Genomic DNA, 24,206 nt, shown 5'->3' with positions numbered 1-24,206 from the left:
TGGACCAAATTTTGAGGGGAGTACAACAAAAGTACATATATATGAGGATATGTAATGCTCATGCCACAACTTTGAAAAAATATATAATAAAACTGAAATTACGGCCTTCAGAAATTTTGAGTTTCACTTGTAGCGTCGACTCTATGGATGCTGGATGGACCAAATTTTGAGGGAAACACAACAAAAGACCACTCTATGAGCATATGTAATGCTTGTGTCGCAAATTTGAAAAAAAAAAAATTATAATAAAATGGAAATCACGGCAATCAGAAATTTTTCATAATTAAGGAATTTTGCTTCTAGCATTGGCCCTACAAATGCTAGATGGACCAAATTTTGAGGGAAACACAACAAAAGACCACTCTACAAGCATATGTAATGCTTGTGTCGCAACTTTGAAAAAAATATATAATAAAACTGAAAGCACGGCATTTGGAAATTTTGTGTAATTATAGAAAAATTCGAACTTTGGGATTTTGCCCCTGCTTCCCCCCTGGACTCTTAATTGTCGGAAGATACTTTTGCTTTTTGTTCATTCTTACTTTTAGAATTTACATTTTTAAAAAATATGCAGTGTTTGAGCAGTTATAGCCTTTTATCTTCAATTTATTCCACAGTAACAAAAGGTAAAAAGTGCTCATTTTAAATGGCGTTTGCAGAAAGAAAAAAGCACACAGTGTATGATTGCTGCTTTACTTCAAAAACAAGTCACAGTGTTCAATAATTCGTTTATCTGCGATTTCGTTTTGCATAATAAAAAGTACTGCAACGTCTTCGTCTTCAACAACCGTATTATCTTTAAATATTACGGTAATAAGACCCAGCTGAACTCCCCCTCCCTTTCTTCAGCTTGTTTGTAATGTTTACATTCACCACAAGCTGGGAAGTGTGGCACCAGTGACTTGTCTGACAGCTTGAAAGATATCAATCTCAGATCTGCTTCAGGCAGATGCGACTTTCCGGAGCCAATACAAAGAACAAAAGCAGGATTATTTAGTACAGGCCAATCTTGTTCAAGGGTGCATAGCCCCTCCCCTTCTCTCCGATGCAAGCTACAAAAATAGAATTCCAAGTCGAGAGTCTGGTCCCATGGTTGCAGCCGATAAGAAAACCTGTATGAGAATGGGTGGCAGATGTTATCATCACGGAAATCTTGAACAGCAGCATTCTTTTGAAGTCAAGTTAAAAATGTATAACTGAAGTCTTTTCCTTGTTGGGACTGAACTTGTTGAACATATAACTGGAAAAATCGTATATCTGAAAATCGTGTAACTGAAATATAATAGCATGCAGCCTTATAGGAATTGGCAGGGACCGTCAGAAAAAACGTACTATCGTGAAACGTATAATTGCAAATTCACTGTATTCACTAAAATAAAGTAGCGACACTTCTAATTTTTTACAGTACACATATACAACAAGTTTACACACGTCCAAGCATATGCATATATTTTCATGTACAGTTGTGACAACATTAAATAACTAATGTTTTTGTAGTACACCATGTCCCAAAATGATTATCGCGGTTTCAAGAAGTTGGTGTATTGCAACAGATGAAGTTGACTGTTTATATCGTACATGTATAATAAGAATGGCTGTGGAAGTTTACTACCGTGAGTGCTTATCATTTGTTTCACATCAGTCACAGTGGCATAGTGTATTACAAGATGGTGACTCTGGTACAGAATTCCTTTTGTGTCATTGAATTTGCAAGGTGTGGTTCTGCTGTTTCAGTTAAACAAGATTTTTGATGGTGATTTGGAAGTGATTCTCCATCCAATAACAACATTTTTAATATGTTTCAAACAACTGGAGTGTCTGCAAGGGGAAGAGTTCTGGGTGTCCAACTGTGTCAAATGAAAGAGTCAATAAGCATTGCACTACTGAATGAATGTATGCCATGTCACGAAAGGTGTTCAGCTCACATTGAACATTTATAAGGTACACTATGTAAACTTGTTGAGTTGTTGTTTACTCCCATATAAGCTTTGTCCTTGTACCCCACATATAAGGGAAATTAAATGACTATGAAACCCCAGCAATAATTTTGGGACACACTGTATTTTCTATTCCAAGAAGTGTTCATGTGTTTCCATGATCAGAAGTATAGCAAATATTTCTTATAAATGGGAGAAAATTTAACATGCTGGTGAAGATTCTGACTAAAGAAACCCTGTGTATGAAAAGGGTCCACAGGGTTTTGATAGTTCATCCTCATTGTTGTAATTAGCCCTAAAGATAGAAAGTAATACAGGGTGTTGCAAAACTCTTTCAACAATGCTTGGGTGCTGGTAGATATCATAAAAACAAGTAACTTTTCCCTATAAAGTTTACCCCGAAAGCGCTTAGTTTCTGCGCTATAAGCGCTTAAAACCTATCCTGTACGTATGCAACCCAACACAGCAAACACTTGCTCTGACATAACTACCAGGGGTGTGTGGCAGGGTTGCCACTAGCGTTTTTCGTTAAGAGGGACGACTTCAAAACAACAACTTGGGAGTCTTGCCTGAGCAAAATCCAAAACATTAATGATACTTGCGATGTTGTAAGAAGCAGTGACAGAATTTATAAACTGACCAAGACAAATAATGGGCAGACTGAAATTCAAGATTACTCATTCCAAAATATCACCATAATTGATTGATTTGGTTTATTTTAATTCACTTTTCTGCCACCTTTGGCTAATCACGAAGATGAGGATGATATGATGAAATAACAAATGACACCAATGTCTAGGACAGGATTTAAACCCGAGATACCGGCACCGTAGATACATCACCACGGAGTGTTTCTTCGTGTATCATGTGATATCAATAATTGCAAGGGACACGTGAGAGTGGGGAAATCCACAAACGAACAAATGTAAACATGATGTGCTTTCTGCCTCGTTTCGAACATTTGACATTCGAACAAAAGCTGCTGGCTGCTAGTGCATTACACAATGAATCTACCATCGTGGTTGCAATCACACTCACAGCAAAACATGTCTTTACTGCAGAAATAAACTTTCCTTGACAGTATATTCGTACTTGATTTTTCTAACGCTACTATTACTCCAAGAGTCAAAATAATTCGTTAAGAGCAGAGAACTCATAGACGTTATAAATTCAGTTTTCTTACAGTTTTCTTTTTACGTTAAGTTCAATGCACCAATAGGTGAAGTGGTGCAGTACTTGCTCCCTTTTCAGAAAAATCGGAACTACAAAGATGAATGATCCAGTGACATATTTCTCAAGGCCGGAGCTCTTATCTGATCCTTCGTTGGAGATCATGTGTAGATCACTAAACGTACTCGATCACCAAGGCGACTCAATAGACTTTTGCTGTTCACAAAATTGTTTTTTTGTCATTGTGCAATACGAGTGACCTTTACAGTTCAGCGCTTGATATAAGTATGCATGTCTTGACTTTGGCTTTTAATAAGCACTAATTTTAATGTGTGAATTTATTCATTTCTAAACAACGTGTTTCATTACATTAAAAGCAGACCCATGTGGCAGAGTGGTTAGAACATCGCACTACGATGCCAGTGGTCTTGGGTTTTTATTCCCGGCTTGGACATGGATGTTTGTGAGTGTCCATTCATCAATTTCATCATATCATCACCCATCCCCATATTCGCAAATTAGCCAAAAGTGGCACAAAAAGCGAAGTAAAATAAATAAAAACAATCAATCAAACATTAAATTAAAATAACCTTGCAATTACTTCCTTATGAGATGAACACGATTAGCAATAATGCTAGCATTGATAGGAATAATTTTCAAGTAAATTGTAATAACATTACAGTGTGCGTGTTCGAAACGAGGCAGCAAACACATCATGTTTACATTTGTTCGTTCGTGGATTTCCCCTATCTCACCTGTCCCTTGCAATTGTTGATATCGCATGATACATGAAAAAACACTCCGTGGTGATGTGGTTAGCACAGCTCACTACAGCGCCGTTATCTCGGGTTTAAATCCTGGCCTAGACATTGGTGTCATTTGTTATTTCATCATATCATCCTCATCTTTGCGATTAGCCAAAGGTGGCAGAAAAGTGAATTAAAATAAACCAAATCAATCAATCAATCAATTATGGAGATATTTTGGAATGAGTAATCTTGAACTTCAGTCTGCCCATTATTTGTCTTGGTCAGTTTATAAATACTGTCACTGCTTCTTACAACATCGTAAGTATCATTAAAGTTTTGGATTTTGCTCAGGCAAGACTCCCAAGTTGTTGCTTTCAAGTCGTCTCTCTTAACGAGGAAAATGCTAGTGGCAAGCCTGCCACGCGCCCCTGGTAGTTATGTCAGAGCAAGCGTTTGCTGTGTTGGGTTGCATACGTACAGGATAGATTTTAAGCACTTATAGCGCAGAAACTAAGCGCTTTCGAGGTAAACTTTATAGGGAAAAGTTACTTGTTTTAATGATATCTACCAGCACCCAAGCATTGTTGAAAGAGTTTTGCAACACCCTGTATAAATAAATAGATAAAGTTGGACCAAGAACTACACTTATGATATTCTGTGAACAATAGTTCAAATACTTAACTGATTACACTGAAAAGTAAATTTGTTCAGTTGACCCAAGTACTTCAAAGTATTATCAGCAAAGTAAAACCTATGACCTCCTCCAAAATAATAGTGGTGCACTACAAATTTAAAGGTTGCAATACCCAGGTCAACCAAAGGTGAATATTTTTTTTTGTCATGATAGTCAACTTTTCTTGTTGTTGTTATTTTAGAAAAAAACACTATATCTACTGACTACCTATACATTTTCTGTTCACAGAGTTAAAAACAAATCACACTATTTACAAAGTTTACTGTGTTGAGGTTAGGCTGGACCTTTGGCAGCCAAATGGGTGATTTTTTTCAAATTTTCCTCTCCATTCGAAAAACCTCTTATATACTTCAAAGTATGAAAAATTACATATGCTTAGAATTCCTTCTAGAGCATTGACTTGAATTTCCTTGTAGTTTTCTTTCACTGTTATCTAGATATTATCAATAGTTTAATAGACTTGCATAATCCCAAAACTTTTGATAATATCTATACAACAGTGAAAGCAAACTACATGAAAATTAACGTCAATGATCTAGAAGAAATTCTAAGCATATGTAATCTTTCATATTTTGGAATATCACAGCAGTTTTTTGAATGGAGAGGAAAATTTTAAAAATTCGACCATTCGGCTGCCACAGGTCCAGTCGAGCCTTAATTTTGATGCGATTCCTGAAACACATCTGGCATTGGAATTTAGATGTCACAACTGACATAATATGCCTCCATGCTCAACCAGTACACACTTTGCTACCAGATGTATCATTTTCTATAATTATGAAATACTATATCTTAAGTCTTCTCTACCCAGTTTGGCTGCATGTCTGATATAAGCAACAACACATATATTCCAATAATGTTTGGTTTATTTCATTTCCTACTTGTATACCAGAGAAATATGATTCAAGGAAAAATTACATGAACTTACATACTTTAATAGTTGTTTGTAAATAAGTTACATACCTGTCTATATGTATCTTCACGTGTCTCATCCAATTGAGTATCATAATACTGTTTCACAAAATTCCAGTAATCAACTCGTTTTCGTTCAAGAGAATTCTCTCTTCGATCAATGTTTGCTGGTAGATAACCCTATTGAAAAATAATTACAAATATAAGGTCCCAAGAGTGAGAGATACACTAATTTTTAGTATATTTTTATGGATATTGAGGGGGTTTTCACAGCTAAAAGGACTGTGGGTGGGTGAGCGGAGTAGAAGCTGAATACCACCTGTACACTGTACCTCTACATACACATCACAGAATTATGGGTTACTAAAAGTATTACAATCCAATGAAGACACATTCACTCTTCTGAAACAAACCATATTTCATTACTCTGTAATCACAAGGCTTTCTTGATTTAGGATTGTTTTTCATGTCAAACAAGCCTGAGTACACTGAAAAAGATTATGTATATTTTCCACCCAGATGTCAAATTGATACAATACAAATCAATTTTATGTTCCAAATTCTACACATTATACTGCGAATCTCCATTCTCCCACCATAGTAAAATGTAAAATATAAATTCAAGGTTCCACTGTAGTAACTTTGCATCACACGTTCTCACAAATCACAACTAACTGCAATGACATTCATGAATTATTAAAATATGTTTCAAGTTCTAAAGCTACCACTCCTAATAATATTGCTGCAATATTTCTGAAACACTTAGCCCATATTTCATCCAAACCAATAAGGATAATCTTCAATAAATATTTTTCCAAAGGTGTGTATCCTCTTGCATTGAAGCAAGCAAATATAGTTCCTACACAGAGGGCTGCACGAGACCCGGAAGAAACCCATCCACACACACAAAAAAAAAGGGGGTAGGTTTTAAACTAAACTTACAACCATTGAACTATGGTTAGCAGTCATTTTGACTGCCAAGCAAAACACAGTTTAGTTGAAATCTGCAGTGTCAGCATGTTTGATCTTCCACAAAGGTATCTGTAACCTCGAAAAATGTGAAGGTCCCTCCGCGCCTTCTCCTTTCACCCCTCTATATTTACTCTGCTGCTGCTATGACAATAATCCTTTCCACCCTTTGTTGCTAATTTTACTGCCTGCTAGATATCAAGGAGTGTCGGATAAGTGCCATGTGTTTTCAAGTATGTGAAAGCTTTCGTACCATGTACTTGATTTGACAACACAGGGGAAAACATGTGTTTTTCCATTTCCTTTCCTCATGAATTTCTCTTATTCGTCTCAGATTCTCACTTTCATCTTAGATAATGACAAAGAGAGAATATCATGTACACGTCACCTGGGTCTGTGAAAGAAATCCAGCAGGATCTGGAGTACTCAGGGGAGGAGGATGGACTGACTATACAGTGATGAATCAGGGTTGAAACAGATTTTATGCCACTGATCTTATCTTCATAATCTGAATCATTTCCGAGTATCAAACTGTCACAAACACGTGCAAGCTTCCTTCAACGGCTCTTGCTTCCATCTCTTATGCATACCTCACCAACATTGAACTTCAAAGTTGCAACCCTGTTGCAATTCTCCAGAATGTTCTGCAAAACTTGCAATTTCAAAGCAGAATCAAAATGCATTCTATGCCCAATCTTGATCTTGTACTCTTCAACTACAGAAAAAAACAAGGTGGTTACAAAGATCACAGACACTAAACATGGTTGAAATGATCTTCCAACCCCGTACGCAAAATCCAGCGCTCTTCCCACCCACACCCACTGTATTACCATCATAGAAAACCCTGAATTATCAACCTTGTATGTAACCCAGTATATTCCTCATATACCCATTATAAAATCCTCCTCACGAACAAACCTGTAAGAATTATCCTTGTAAGCATTAATCTGTATGAATTCCCTGTACCTATGTTCATTGCATGTAATCCTGTATGTTCCTCCAGTACACCAATTACATCAACTCCTGTAATTCCAGTATATTCCCCAAATACACCCACTATATGGCCCTTTTATGAATAATCTAACCTTGTAAACGTTATCCTCTTTGTTTTCCACATATCCCCTGTATGTATGTATGTATGTATAACACCTGTATGTCTTCATGTAAATCTCATAAGGATGCACACCAACTGCATTTCATAATTCTTCCAATACACCCACACAAGCTGAGGGAGCAAAACAGCAAAACAACCAAACGACCTGCCAATACGCTCAGCCTCCAAGGAGGCAAACACTACCCTTCTATGAGGCCTAACAACCTCAACATTATCGCTCCAAACAAGTTAACAGGAGCAAACCACTCCTCTCTACACTAGAAACCCCCCGCTGTTGCAGTTGCAGCGGAAAAACTATTCTACCCAACTCATCTTAAAATCTCTATTTCTCCACTCCTAATTAGCAATTCTACACCCAAGAAAAGCAGAGTCCTACGGGACAGCACTTACACCACCTCTGACCAATGAAGAATGATGATGATGATGATGGAGGAGGGGAGGTAGTGTGAATGGGTGGTCTTGGTCAACATAGCACCACCTTTACAACCAACACCAAGAAAATCATTTCTTGAACCAAAAGTGTGCTGCACATTATACACATGAATATGAAATACCTGGAAATTAGAGTCATTTAACTTACCTTATGAACCTAGGAATTTTCGAAGGCAAATTATATTTTTTGGCTTAACTACAATCCATCAATAGAAAATGTGAAACATTGTTAAAATCAGTGCTAATTAAGTTATTCAAAATAAGTTGGATGGCTATGTGATCTACTAGTTTAAAAAACAATGAAGGTATAATTTGACATATACCATATTTACTCATGTATAGTGTGCACTTTCTTCCAACATTTTTGCTCCCAAACACTGTGGTGCGAATTATGCACGAAAAAATTTGGACAGCCAACATGAAACAGTACAAGGTCATTCCATGACTTTGTGACATTGGCATTGATTTTTCATGTTTACAGAACCCTATCATGTTATATATCGTTGTAAAGCTTGAATTCTGTAGTTTCTTAATATGGCAACAGTATTCCATTCAAGATGGTGACACTAATGTGCAATACGGTTGAAATAAGTATGTCACAAAATGAAGGAACATTCTGATTTTTATGGTACATTGGATGAAAGGAAAGATAAGGAAAAATAAAATACTAATTAAAATGTATTACTAGCCAAATAATATGACACATGGAGTGTGGAAATGCCTTAATGGAAGGAATTTTGTGTTGCTAACTGCTAGATTGAGGGTCCTGAATGTGCCTCGTATAAATGTTACATTAGCCAAAAAGAAGTATAATTTCAAAGGTGTTTTTTTTTTATAGAAAAAGTAAAGAAGGACTGAGCAAAACCATGTATAAAAGTTTACAGGTCTTTCCCACGATTTTTCACTTTGCTTGTTTACACAAGAGGATATTCTCCTCTTGGTCCATATAGAAACAGGTGACTTGTTAAATATGTATGATCGGCATAGCAACAGCTTTACAACCTACAAATAAGAAAGCCATTTCTTGAACCTGAATTATACTGTGCATTATATACAAGATATAATTGTTTGTCACTTTTACCCATCGAAAACCAGTGTGCATTATACACGCGTAAGTACAGTATTTGTGAGAAAAGTGTGCTAAAATAAAAATACAAATTTTCAGTAAAATAACACAAAAAAACAAACATCAAATTTGGAAAAAATAATAATACCAGAATAAGAAGGTCCCTACTTATATCTATAATGATGAAATATCAATCAAAAAATAGCAAAAATTTCTAGAACCCACCTTAATTAATGTACAACAAGAAAAAAAAAAGAAACAACGGCTTCCATGGTTGAGTAGTTATCATAACTTGCTACAAGGTCAGAGCCTTTGTGATGCATGGATGGATCATTGTGTCCTTGTCATCATTATTTCATCAAGTTCATCCTTCATTCGTAACCCATGAAGTAGGAGACACACACAAAAATAACCAAATTACAAATAGGAAAAAATTCTGTTGGTAAGGAAATCATCAAAATTCCTAAATTTTATATACCCTTGTTTTAGATAAGCCAGGAAATGGTGAAAATCAAGAGACCCAGTTGCTCTTTATGGTAGGATGTAAATTGTACAAATTTCAACCTATATTCCAGTAAGTCACTAACAGTGACAACTTTCTCCTAACTGTAACAGTGATAGAAATTAAATTTAAGAAATTTATTTCACAAAAATAAGGTTTACAAAAGAATTCATAACAACGATATCAATGTGGCATAATTGTGCACTCTCTTACATATATTTATGGATGTATCAGATGGGTAAATTTACAGGCAACAAACTGATTTTCCGATATGGTTTTATTAGCTACTACCAATAAAATGTTAATCTGTGTTGATAACAAGGGTTCAAATATACATACACAGTAGAACCTCAATTTTATGTTTCTGGAATTTACATTTTCCAGCATTATACAGTCAATCTTCATAGACCAAATAAAGTTTTATGCTATAAAATTTTCCTGGATTTTAGATCTGGGATTATGTTTTCTATTTTATTCACTTGAAAAACATAAAATTAAGAACACTAAGTTGCTGACCAAGGCAGTTTATTAAGATAAAAACACTTAACAACACTTAACACGTAACGTTTCAAACCTGTATCAGGGTCTTCCTCAGACGAAGAACTAAACTAAAAGCTGAGGAAGACCCTGATACAGGTTTGAAACGTTACGTGTTAAGTGTTGTTAAGTGTTTTTATCTTAATAAACTGCCTTGGTCAGCAACTTAGTGTTTTTAATATGGAAACAAGGCTTAATTATAATAAAATTAAGGTTCTACTACATTATACAAGGAAGTTGCAAATAAATTAAAATATGTAAAAATAAGGGAAGAACTATCCTCTACATATATATCCTTAATATACTTTCCATATACTCACAGAAAGAAGCCGCCATGTAATAGCCCGAACCTGGATTGGAATACCTGACCAACTCAGCTGTTGTAGTTCCTCAAGGTCCAAGTGAGATTTGCTAACCAATGTTTGAAATTTTTCTAACTTTGCATTTTCACGATCTATGCCTTGAAAAAAAGGAGAACGATATGAACACTTTTTGTAACCTTCTGTAATGCACATTGAAATTTTTAACTAACTAATTCTAATTTAGTAAACAATGGTTAATTTAAGAGAAATACAATAAGCAAAAATATTTCCAACACCATATTTGCATAAGCAAATATATTCTAAATGTTATACCATTGGTATCAACTTTAACATTATTAGCAAGTTTGATAGTAATTTTAGAATCAGTGGGCAAGAGGGCAACAAAAAAATAAATATATGCAAATTACCTTCCCGAGATGAATGAAGTATTCTTGATTTTCCTAAGCTTCCTACCAGTTGAGGTCTTCCAGGAAAATGCTTACAAGATGGTGGAGAGCTAGAGACCTGAATGTTTCCTTTATGTTGAGGAGATGAAGTGATTTCTGCAGAAGAGAAAAATTCACAATACTTTAAAATGCACAAACATAGTAGGGTGTAGTTAATTAAGAAGGTAGGGTAAAGTCGAGATTTTTAATCTAAAATGGTCTCAGGAAAAGATTAATACATTTCAAGAACTGGAAAGCAGTAAAATTACACATAAGTAATAACCATTATACTTAATATATAAGCATATCTAATTAATATTTTCTAGTGTCTACATATGAGACCACAGTTGTCCTACTTATTACATTTAGGTGACTGATGGTCCAACTTATGGACTAGAGAAAGTGGCAGAATTGAACACGTCATTGCTTCAAAACCACAGATGATATTTCAGTTTGTTTTTTATTAAATCGTTTATGTACATAGGAAGGTATGACATACTTCAATTTCAATGTGATACAAGTATTGAAATGGTTTGCACATCACACTACGATGCCAGGGGTCCCAGGTTCGAATCCTGGCCTGGGCATGGATGTTTGTGAGTGTCCTTTCATCATATCATCACTCATCCCCATCTTCACAAATTAGCCAAAAGTGACAGAAAGAGTGAAGTCAAAAAAGCAAATCAATCAAAACCAATAAGTTGCTGACCAAGGCAGTTTATTAAGATAAAAACACTTAACAAGTAACATTTCGACCCTGTATCAGGGTCTTCCTCAGAGGAAGAACTAAACTAAAATGATGAAATATACTACACACAGAAAGATTACATACACATAGCAGGGTCACAAGCCACACAACAACATATCAAGTTGACAGTCCTTATCTAGGAAGATTTCTCCAAAGGAATTAAACATATCACCTCCTGACAGTTGTTGACTAATGGGTCTGCTACACTGACAGGTGATTGGCAGGTCAAGATTAGCACCTGCTTACCACTCCCCCACCCCTCCTGCTTTTTGGTTATGGATGCATGCCTCCTCCTCTGGTCTTCTTCTTTTCTCTTCTTTCTTCCTTCTTCATACATCTTTTTTCTTCATTCCTTTTCTTCATCCTTTCAACTTTCTCTAACACACTCTTCCATTCCTTGTTTATCTTGAGTCCTCCATTCCAATTCATGATGTCTTCTCCTTTCTTTTCTATTTCTTTGGCCTCCTTCCATTTTCTCACTAGTTCTCTCTTCTCTTTTCCTATTCGCCTAGCCGAATCCCATTCAACTTCATGTCCTGTTTCTCTAGTGTGTTTGAATATGGCATTCCTGTCTCTCTTCAATCTCACATCATCCATGTGTTGCTTTAACCTGTCTTTAAGTCTCTTCTTCGTTCGGGGAAACAACATGACATGAAGTTGAATGGGATTCGGCTAGGCGAATAGGAAAAGAGAAGAGAGAACTAGTGAGAAAATGGAAGGAGGCCAAAGAAATAGAAAAGAAAGGAGAAGACATCATGAATTGGAATGGAGGACTCAAGATAAACAAGGAATGGAAGAGTGTGTTAGAGAAAGTTGAAAGGATGAAGAAAAGGAATGAAGAAAAAAGAAGTATGAAGAAGGAAGAAAGAAGAGAAAAGAAGAAGACCAGAGGAGGAGGCATGCATCCATAACCAAAAGGCAGGAGGGGTGGGGGAGTGGTAAGCAGGTGCTAATCTTGACCTGCCAATCACCTGTCAGTGTAGCAGACCCATTAGTCAACAACTGTCAGGAGGTGATATGTTTAATTCCTTTGGAGAAATCTTCCTAGATAAGGACTGTCAACTTGATTTGTTGTTGTGTGGCTTGTGACCCTGCTATGTGTATGTAATCTTTCTGTGTGTAGTATATTTCATCATTTTAGTTTAGTTCTTCCTCTGAGGAAGACCCTGATACAGGGTCGAAACGTTACGTGTTAAGTGTTTTTATCTTAATAAACTGCCTTGGTCAGCAACTTATTGGTTTTAATATGGAAACAAGGCTTAATTATATTAAAATCAATCAAGTATTGAAAATTTGTCAAAAGTGTGTTTCATTGACTGCTGAAGTATTTTAAAGCACAGGCTTTTTGAATGAACAAATATTTTTAGAAAGCCATATCAGAACTATTTGTTATTGATAGCTGAAGTTTGTCTTACTTTGGATTGGATGGCTAAGGCTTTCAGAGAAAGTACAATATTCACAGTGATCATAGAGCCCCAATATAAATGCACAATGAGGAAACATAAAACTACATTTTTTTTTAATGCATATTGGAATAGACATTAGAAATATTGGATCCATTTTACATCATTGTATGTGTCTGCTTTTCCTTATATGAAACCTACATGCATATTAGTAACTAGTACTCTATTTGTATATGCTGATTTAGGGATATATATGTATAGATAAAATGATCAATAATTTTACCACTCCAATATGTCTATGAACAGCTTATAATTTTGTGCAAAATTCTGCCATTTTGTTATTTTTTATTCATGAATATAAATGTATAATTGGTACACCCTAGTTTTGTCAAGTAAAAATCTAAATACCGTATACAATTGCTTTTTTTGAAGGCAAACCCCATTGAGGTCACCTAGTTGCAACATTAATTAAGGAGGTTAATACATACATAGATATAGGACTATATGATGGCAAATGATTTCCGGTTAGTTCGACTTTATAAATTTTAGATAGGTGTGGTTCCTTCCCTCCTCATATTCTAAGGGTTTATCAAAAGGCAGATTATTGTTCTCCAATAATACACTGCCGACAAAGAAATTTTGTAGTCACACTGACCACATCCAGGTACTGAAGTGCAATAGAGTGTCCAACTGAATTATATGGATTTTGCAAGGGAGATACAAAGAGACTACTATGAGTCTGCTACTAATCACATACGAAAGATACCCAGAGTGTATCATTTAATTTGTAATTGCAGAAGGATTATGTTAGGGGCAAAACAATGCTCCAAAGAACAACACAGTTACACAAACAAAATTTATCCAGAAAATTGGCACGATTTGAACACTTCATTCATGAAGGAAACAGAATTGGCTTTAGCAGAGAAATCATTGTCAAGTGTTCAAACTACAAGGGCCATCCGGAAAGTAGTACCCATTTTTGAATTGGAAAAAAAAAAACTAACAAATATTTTTTGAAAAAAATCTTTGTAATTGTTAACAACAAACTTTAAACTACTTCTGTACATAGTCTCCATGAACATTTAAGCCTTTGTCATAACGTGTGACAAGTTTTTGTAACCCTGCTTCATATTCCTCTGCCGCTAGTTCATTGAGAAAAGTAGTCACCCCTTCTTTACGTTCCTCATCACTATGAAATGTAAGGAAGCGAGGGACCCACCTTGCACAAATTTTCCCGTACTTCAGATGATCTTTGACAATTTCATGAAGACTTGTTCCTGAAACATCAGTGAACTGTTCACTGATTTCATCCAGTGTAACGCGCCGAACATTCTTGAAGAATTCGTCAACTGCACTCAGCAGTTTGTCCGTAATGACAGATGGGTGCCCGGAATGTTCATCATCATCTCCCTCCCAGAGTTAAAGTTTCGACACCAGCGCCGAACGGACGACTCATCAATAACATTGTCTCCATAAACCTTCTCTAATTGAAGGTGAATATCACAAAGTCGCATATTCCTGGCATTGAGAAATCTGATCACAGCCCTAACTTCGCAAGTAGCGGTGTTTTCAATTCTTTTGAACATTGTAAACACTCACAGAAACAATAACTACAATGACCGCGCTACGAAACTTCGCACACACTGAGCAGACATTCAACTGAAGTCATTTGACCTTGAGCGGCGGCTATTCGCATCACTAGCACTCCACACGGTGCGAATGGGTACTACTTTCTGGATGGCCCTCGTATATTAAGATCACAAGATCCAGGAGACAACAGCTACAGAACATAGTTTGGGATATATCCAAATGACTTTCATGGTGTACCGACCTCACGAAATGCCATGCTGCCACCAGCAGTCATGGTCTATCAGACCACCAGCATTGTGGACTATTGACCTGCATCGGAGTTTCCATTGTTGCAAACTACATTGGAGAAGAGGCAAGGGAATCCTATCCCATTCCTCTTTCCAGGCATTCCAAAGACCAGGGTGGGTGCATGGCTGGCAATATTTCAGACATCATTTCAAGAGTCCGAATGTACCGAAATAAATAGGACTGGCATCAGGAAATGGGATAACATGGATCCCTGTTTCCTGCTCCATCTCCTGATGCAAGTGGTGGATGTTTTGGCAGCATGGCTTGAGACCTTGGCCATATGAATGTGCACCTGTTGAGTGTCCTCTCCCTACAAGCAAGGGATGTCTGTGTGTAGAAGATGGGAGTCATAATGGATAACAAAGCAAGAAGCATTGACCTTCACATTTCTGTCCACTTTCCATATCAGCAACTTCCCTGCATAACCAATATGGTGACAACTGCTGGCCATCTCACATTAGGTTGAAGGATTTTCCAGACATGCCATTTGCTGAATCCTTTGGAGCACAATAGGTGTTTCACTGGATGAAATCAGTTCTTGTTCTTACAGGTGTCTCTTGTGGGCGAATGTTTACTAACAGGCCCCTGCTGTGTGCACCGGGACATCATCTCTTTCACAATGGTTTTTCTAATGGTTAAACCATCCTTCCGATACAGTTTTACTATTCGGTCATACGAGAAATGTGCATAGAAAAGGGCCATGACGTACATAACCTTCCCAATAACGGTTCACTTTTGGCACCACTTGACAGCTATGCATACGACACTCCAACACCTGCAAGCTGCGATACAAGACTGATAACAACAGTTGCAGCATCACTCCAGCTCAATCCCACAGATGGCAGTGTCACAAAGCCATTTAGATATATCCTGAACAGCCTTCTGTATACATGGAGAAAAGTAGTGTCTAAACTAAGATGCTGCTCTTGATTTGGATCCCACCTGGCCTATGGCTAGCCACCAACACAGGGTGTCTACACAAAAAATACACATAGATCAAGGCAGGTCTCTGTCTATTGCATTTCAATTCCTGGAAATGAATGTTTTACGGTCCTGATAGTTTGAAAACTTTCCCAGAACTCATCTAAATCATACTCTGAAAAAAACAACAAACTATCATTCATTGCCAAAATAGGTTCAAGATGAATTTAAGGCAGCGTTACTGTCTCTGAACACAGATGCCTAGAGTTGTGATTGTTTTATTATTTGTAGTTTTGTTTCCTCTTCCCTGGGCTTGGATCAACATCAAGTGAACCCAAACTACAACCTTGACTTCTCACATAGATTACAATCTGGCCTTCTACTGTATATCATTGTAAATGGTGGGCAAACTGCTGGTGTTAAAACCTAAAGCAACTTTTCACTTTAAAATTCATTTCTGTTGATAGCTCTTAGTTTTTTTCAAAACTGTATGTTTATGCACACACAATCCGTAGGTTACCATACAGGGATGCTGAAAAGTTCGTGACCTGACCATGTTCCCAAACAATTTGAAGGAAGGTCATATTATGTCTTGAAAGCTCATATCCTTTTATATTCAAGTACCAAAACTCAGATCATCAAAGCCTTTCCTTTTTTTAAGCAAGCAAGATTTATGAACACAGAAACCAGGGCTGTGATGAAGTTCTTGTTCCTCCATGGCAAGTCTACAAGAGAGATCCATGTGGAAATTGGCAACACCCTGCAGGACTCTGCTCCTTCATATGCAGCTGTGAACAAGTGGGTGGTAGGTTTAAATGTGGTGAATTCTCAACAGATGATACCCTATGCAGGAAGGCCAAAACAGTGACCATTCTACAAATCATCAATCGAATTGATGACCTGATTATCACAGAGTGTCACATATCAGCGAAACGTGTGCCAGAGACTCTGGGCATTTCACGAGAATGCATTGGTGCCATAATTCACTATGATCTGTGCATGCACAAACTCTCAGGGAAATGGGTGCCAAAAATGGCAGCACTCTGGTTAACCATGCCCTAAGAAGTTCAAAGCACAAAAGTGTGCAGGGAAGGTTTTTGCTTCATTTTCCTGGGATAAGGATGGCTTGTTACTTATAGATTACCTACCCAAGGGCCAGACAGTTAATGCAGACTACAACACATCATAACTCAAATGACAGAAGGAGATTCTGGAAAGCTCAAAAAGAGGGCTCTGTTCCTCAATCATAATGCAAACACAGCTGAAACTGCATGCTTTGATGATACCCCCTATTTTCCAGATCTGGCTTCATCAGACTACCTTCTATCCAAATCAAAAAACACCTAAAGGGATGCCATTTTGCAACCTATCAGGAGGTGATCCCTGCTGTGAAAAATTGGTGTGAGGAGCAAACTTCAGATTTTTTTTAAGTGGTCTGCAAACTGCACTGTGCCAGAAAGTGCAACGAGCTTAGAGAAGAGTTCGTTGAGTAACTGTGAAATTTCATCATTCCCACTGAATTCCTTCTGGGTTGGGCCACTAACTTTCACAAATAGCCTTAAACTTACAGCAAATTGCTGCCATGTTGTTAGTATTTTTATGAATTTAAAGATGTAATTCATACGTAAATGCCTAAATGCACAGCTTTTCTTACACAGCTAACATTGCAGCCACCTGGTGAGGTTCTCTATGAAATTCTGCAATTTTAAACCAGATCAGTTAATTGCCAAGAGTAGATTTTAAGCGGTACTTGATTGGTATTGACAAAAATTTAATACTGGTCCATCCCCTTGTATATACGAAGGTTACAGCAAAAGTCATGGCAACTATTTTTTTCCACGATAATGTGGGTCAGGAAAGAAATTTTAAAATATACAGTGGAGGCCCCTTCACATGCAATGTATTGTGATGCCACTAGGTGGCAGGGGCTGCCAAGACATTGAACTAAGGGAAGTGGGAAGCCAGTGGGTGTTTAACAGTCATGCAGGATGAATGTGACCCGGTGCGAATTTCAATTAAATTTTTTGGGTGCATCAGCACCATTTTGCACCCGTCACACTACATGGGGTCCAACCCCTTATCACAACAAAAATAAAAGCGTGTCTGACAACTAAAACTTCCTTACCTTGGTTAAAAGCTGAGGCGCTCAGCATAAATAAGGACAAAACACAGGACGACACAGAATTATACTGGCCATGGGGCCAGTCACCAGAGCCTCGTTAGTCTGCAGTCCAGGGTATACTATGTGGAAGTGAGGTTGACTATTGGGTGCACTATGTGGAAGGAGCACCCCTTACACCCCGTGACCTGGTGTGAACAGCATTCTTATGTGAAAATAGCAGTTCTCCGTGGAAGGAATGAGAGAGAATGTCACACTGAGCTTGTGGAAGCTTTAGAAAATTATGATCTACCATACCAAACTGTTGTGAGGTGGGCAGCAGCATTTGGGCATGGAAGAAAAGCAATTGCCGATATGCAACGTTCAGGATGACCTGTGACTGCACATATTTTGTATTTTTCTCTATCCTGATACAGATCTCTATGTTATTCAAAATTCATACATTAAACGTTAGCATATATTGTGACATTTCAATTGTATAATTTACAATTTCTTGCTTGACCTGCATTATCGTGGAAAAATGTAGTTGTCATGACTTTTGCTGTGACCCTCATATAATGAAAAAAATGATAGCAAAATGACACTTTGCACAATGCACTTTAGATATAATCCTTGTAATTACAGGATACTTCTTGACAATTACCCCCTGGGTATGATTCTTTATGTGTATAACATTAATATATAATTACTCAAATAATTCATAACCATCATATGCATGCCTAGTCTTAAATATTTCATGGAGCCACTTAAAAAAATATTGTAACACAATGATGTCTACAATTTTCACAGTATAATAAGTTTTTTTAACAGTGAAGATGTACATCAGATAAAATTCAAATAGCCAAAGACAAAAATTAAATAATACTTCCCAATCATCAAGGTGGCACTTCTCAAAAATGCTGGACAATTGGTTGTACCATGGTGGATGCCTATGACAGTCATGTAAAGAGAAAGAACGTTCCTGATCGAATAAAGCTGTCACATTTAATGAGGGGACAAAATTGAAACTGCCACTTACTCCAATTCTTTGAGAATGAAGATTTTCTCCACTTGCAGCATTGTGCAAACCATGCAACTATTACATGAAAATAATATATTCTCCATCCTAAAGATTCTTCCATGGTAACACTGTCAACCCATCTGCAAAGACTCATATTTAAGTTGCAATGGAAACTCTGATCTGCCAAGCTATGCTGTCAAAGCTCAATCAAGTATATACATAAATATCTGGAGATTTAAAACAGTTTTCAGCTTACCTCGCTGTGATGCCAAGCGTAACATGGCTTCAGTCTTTTTCTCTTCTGAGATAGCACAGTCAACATGCTCTGGCCCCAAATCACATGTAGTGTCTGCTGCTGTGGTTGTCCGATGACTATTTATAACACTCAAGGCAGCAGAGTGAGCTACTTTTTTAGATATCTTCACATCTGAAAGTGGGGATACTATACAATTTATTTATACATATTCGTGCCCTACATCTGACACTCTTAATGAATTATGTTGACATCTATACAAATAAATGGTACATTTCAGTAATTAAAGTTACTCAGAAAAATAATTAAATAAAATAGTTATACATTTTTATAACATAAAAATATCACTTTATATACTAACATGCCAAGCAGATCTGAAATCAAATAATCCCATGTTCATTTATCAATAATCACCATTCAAGATAAAAATAAATATAGCAATAACAACAAAAACACACTGTATAAGAGATAAAAATTCAGCCATGTTCTCTCTGATATACTTCTCATATTTGATGAGAAGTAATATCACTGAAAGAGTAGATGGCAAGTCCAGGACACCAGTGTTACAGTCAAGATATTGTTGATATATTAACAGTTTTTTTGTGTTTAGTTAGTTATTACTTATTAGTAGAGACACAAATTAATGGTAAATAAAAACTGAGGAGAGCTGCAAAAAAATGTTGGATCAGCAGTATATAGCAGTGAAAACATTTTTTTCCGACACATTGTTTTGCATGGTGAGAGGAAACAACATACAAAAAAAACTATAAATTAAGTTTTGTAATCAATACAGGTGTGCCTTACATAAGTTTTGAAGAAAATATTATTGCAAATATGTTATACAAGGGTGGATCAATAAGTATCACACAACAAATTTTTCCCGTCATGTTATTGTGGCTGGGACGTTGAAATTTTACAGACATATAGTTTGAAGTTCGTGCTAGAGACGTCATTTGTTCGATCAGGTATAACTCTTGCAGCAGAAGCGTGAACTACTTAGCAAAGATGGCACACATGTTATTGTCATCAACGTGTGAAGAGCAAAGAGCTGTAGATCAATTTTTGTGGGCGAAAGGACAAAACCCTAGTGAAATTCACAGGGAAATGTTGGGTATGTATGGGGAAGACTATTTGGACCATAGCAACATCTCCACGTGGTGCACTCTCTCTCAAGGATGCAGTGTAAACCTTGTTGACTCATCATGTTATGGGCGACTAGTAACAGCTGCAACGGAATGGAATGTTACAGCCATTGAGCAGGCAATTCTTAACACATTGGGGTCTCACGACGGGCACAGCCCGCAGTGCACTTAAAGTCAATGTGGACGAACAACGGGCTTAGCCCGTTCTGCGGTATGCAATCGCTTTGCCGATTGAATGACGGGCTATGCTCGAACATTGTCTCATGCGCGTGTTCATTCAAGCCCCTCTGTTGAAATTCCGACCGCTAGGTGACTCATGTGCTATTTTTATCTCGCACCTGCATCTGTTTGTTGTCGGGTTGATGTACTGTGCATTGTTTAGAATGGTGTCGTGATCCAGACTGCATAGCGGAAATTCTGCATGAGGATTCCACCTCAGAGTTTGAAGTTAGCGACGATTTTGATGATGCAGATGAATTTGAAGATTTGGAAGGTAGGTTATATTTGTAATAATTATTGTCGACAATATAATCAGTGTTGCAAACTCTAGTATTTTATGAATGAAGTGAGAAGAGGTAATTTTTTTGGGTCTATTCATCTTGTCTCTTGTTTGCATTGATGTATTTTTAGTTTTTCCATTTATTATTTTGTATAGTGTATGTCAAATGAAAATTATTTCATTTATTTAGTTTATTTATTTAATTTTTACAGATGACTCAGAACCAACTGATACATTGTCTGGTCCTGTCCTGCAGCCACTTTTTTATACAAAAGATAATTACCTGTAATTTGTAATTATTTTTTGTTATGTGCACATAAGAAGTATTCTTATGCAATGTTCAAAAGATGCATTGATAGTTTATGTAGTTAATTATTGAAATTTCCAGATTACGAACTTAAAATATCTTTATATTAACATTTGTTACAATGTTGTTCTTTTTTTTCACAAAACATTGCTGAAAAAAATATTCAAAAATGTCTGAAAATGAAAAGAAAATTTAACAAATTTTTGTTCATTGAAAAGAGGAAGTTTTGTAGATTTAAGAAATATGTGGCAAATAAAAACAAATTAAAATTATTTTTTCTATGATTTTTTGAAAAACCACCAAAAACCGCAGACCAGAGGTAAAAATGCTGAATTATGAGGCCAGACCCGAATGTGTTAAAGACCGGCGGATCCATCTGAGAACCTTGTCAGAGCGGTTTAACATTTCCTACGGTACAGTATGCAATATCGTGCATGACAAAATTGAATTTTCGTAGGTGACCAATGCTTCAATTCTGATGAAGAAGTGCAATCTGTTGTGCACAGATGGGGAAAATATGTTGAAAGACTTGGCTCCTATGTCAAAAAGTAGCTAAAAGATGTGGTTTCATTGCCCCTCACCTGCAATATCTGTGGGAGCTTCTACCTGGGGGAAACATCCGCAGCCCTGAACCTGCGCATCAACAACCACTACTCCTCCACTCAAAACCTGGACTCTGCTGTTGCCATTTACACCAAACCACCACAATATTCCCTTAGGACCTACATATCAGCCATGAGTGCAACCACGTTCCATGGCCTGAACAAGGCCACCCAGTAATGTCCACACACAGCCACCTCTCACCTTCAGCAACAACCTTTACCTCCCCCCAACACCTTTCACCACTCACAGTTTTCCTGGCGAAGAAACAACATGATTTGTTTGTGTGTGACACTTTTTTCTTCTTGGACCTGGCAATATTGCAGACCAAGCTATCACACTGTTCGTGTGGCTCACTTAACAAGTTTTTTCTACTCCTGAAGATGTGACATGCCGTCACGAAAGTTTGAAGTTTTTTTCCATCTGGTGAGCGTTCCCTCTCTCCTTTTTTACCTTGTGGCCCTCCTTCCATTTATTATATATATATTATACTCAGAACATTCTGGATATCACTTGAGTAAGGAGCATAATAAAAAACTGGATATGCTATGGTAAAGGAAGTGTGGGTAGAGCCCCACACATTCTCAATCTCGGCCATTTTGAATGTGATGTGATCAGCATCATGATCTGGCTGCCTTTACTCCCAGGGTAAAGAGAACTAAAGCTTATCATAATTACCTGAAAATGCACTTAATTCATCGTCATCTATTTCCCAAGCATCACTCACACTTTCCTGGAAATCTTGGAATGATGTTGATGTTGAATTTTTCTGGCGACTCTTAGTTATTTCCTTCTTTGGACTTGGTCTACAAGACAAAACACAAAAACAAAATGTTGTAATAAGAAACACTGAGTACAGCATAACAGGACTAGTCTCTCATGAAATTCATGCAAGGTTCATTTTGGATGTCAGAGGAAGTCAACAAAGAAAAATATACTTATTAGTGATTACTCAGAGTTACTGTTATTTAGTTAATGTACAGAAACAAAGTAACATATATTGGAAGTTTATAAGTGTGCACAGTGATTGAAAAAAGAACTATAGTCATCTTTGTAGTCAGATTTTCAAGCACATGGTCAAATTAACACAGTTATGATGGCATATATAAAAGCCACACACACTCCTAACTACAATTACATATATACAACTGTGGCAGTAATATACACTGTAATACATTTCGGAGTCAATTTATATCACTAGTTTAGTTTCACTATCTCTCTTGCAAATAAATAATGAGGATGCCTGAAATGGGATTCAAAATCAAGCCCTCCCAAAAGTGTCAATATTTATCCTGATAGGAATAAAGATTTTTTTAATACTCAAGAATAAAAGTGTTCATTCTCGGAGTCTATCAAATGCTTTATGTGCATCAAAAGCTACATTTTGAATACACAATACACGTGAAATCATCTGAAAGAATGTCAACAAGGATCAAAATATTTTTATCCTTATATATGATGAGCCTAGTGTATGATTAAAGTTGACATGGTAGATTTGTGGAATCGGAAATATGCTTTTGGACAGGCTCCATACCGCTCTAGAAAGCCTTTTAGAGAGAATTACAACTACAGTTTGCTTTCAAGCTCAATTATGTGCTACATTTCAAAATTTCATAGCAATGGACTATTGACACCAAACAGCCCATATGGACACCAATGATTAGAAGGGCAGTGACAATTGCTCTCTCTGAATATCTGGTTCATGTGTGACATGTGACTTGACTATACTGATCACGGGCCCAACTGGCAGCTTTCCTACTTTTAGCTACATAGCTCTATCTGCCCACCAATCATCTTTAGGGGGGTGGGTTGGCTCAATGAGTCTCAACAACCACAGTTGCGAAGTACGAGTTTCAGGAGTAACATCGCTCTCCCATTACAACATTGCCAAGCATACATCTGTTTCTGGCAGTTGTTTTTATTAGCTAGTTGGTAGCGTGTTTGGGTGCTGCTTTGTGTACTAATTTCCCATGCTTTGTGTACTATTGTACAACTTTTATCCAGTAACTGTGTTGATCAACTCTCTCCCCCCCCCCTCCTTATTTTACAGTACATTTGGCCACATGCTCTGTATCCAACGCTCATTTGTTTCATCCCACCAGCTACATTTGGTGCCTTGTGACTCGAAAATGCTCGATGTCACTCGAAGAGAATTCAACTGATCTCGGATTCACTGTTTCCCAGCTGACAATTGTAAGTGTCATCAGTATATCATCTGATGAATCCCTACATTAAAAAAAATGATCAGTTAATTAACTAATTTGCACTGTAAAATGAATGAACATATCTGATATCACAGTACTTTCAACACTTAGTAGTTTTTATGGTCTATGTACGTATATACACTGTATATACTTTTACAGCTGACTATCTCTCTAAGAAAATAACCTGCTTGAGGTTACTTATCTGATAACGATATACTAGGGATGAACAGACATGAATTGTGTAAACAATACTCAGGGGCGGTGCGAGGGGGTGCGCACCCCTTATTCAAAATCTATGTTGA

The 24,206-nt window shown here is 37.0% G+C and overlaps 1 protein-coding gene across 5 annotated transcripts in view; it reads right to left on the bottom strand.

The window, feature by feature from the left end:
- Tbc1d22 (TBC1 domain family member 22) overlaps positions 1-24,206 on the bottom strand; it is a 95,975-nt gene that overhangs the window by 41,986 nt on the left and 29,783 nt on the right. For 3 of the 5 annotated variants that reach the window (XM_083117085.1, XM_083117084.1, XM_083117086.1), the window contains exons 5-10: positions 22,379-22,506; positions 19,156-19,341; positions 18,770-18,828; positions 10,813-10,948; positions 10,403-10,542; positions 5,514-5,642 (exon numbers count right to left, since the gene is read on the bottom strand). In XM_083117085.1, the coding sequence (XP_082973211.1) occupies positions 5,514-5,642; positions 10,403-10,542; positions 10,813-10,948; positions 18,770-18,828; positions 19,156-19,341; positions 22,379-22,506 (778 nt within the window). The remainder of the gene's footprint in view (positions 1-5,513; positions 5,643-10,402; positions 10,543-10,812; positions 10,949-18,769; positions 18,829-19,155; positions 19,342-22,378; positions 22,507-24,206) is intronic. The other 2 variants (XM_083117087.1, XM_083117088.1) reach the window with 2 other exon arrangements.

This window comes from Lepisma saccharinum, chromosome 2, assembly GCF_977018435.1.
Source record: "Lepisma saccharinum chromosome 2, izLepSacc3.1, whole genome shotgun sequence".
NCBI classification, from domain to species: Eukaryota; Metazoa; Arthropoda; class Insecta; order Zygentoma; family Lepismatidae; genus Lepisma; species Lepisma saccharinum.
Note: the sequence above shows the minus strand (reverse complement) of the source record. Positions and strands in the feature narration are given on the sequence as shown.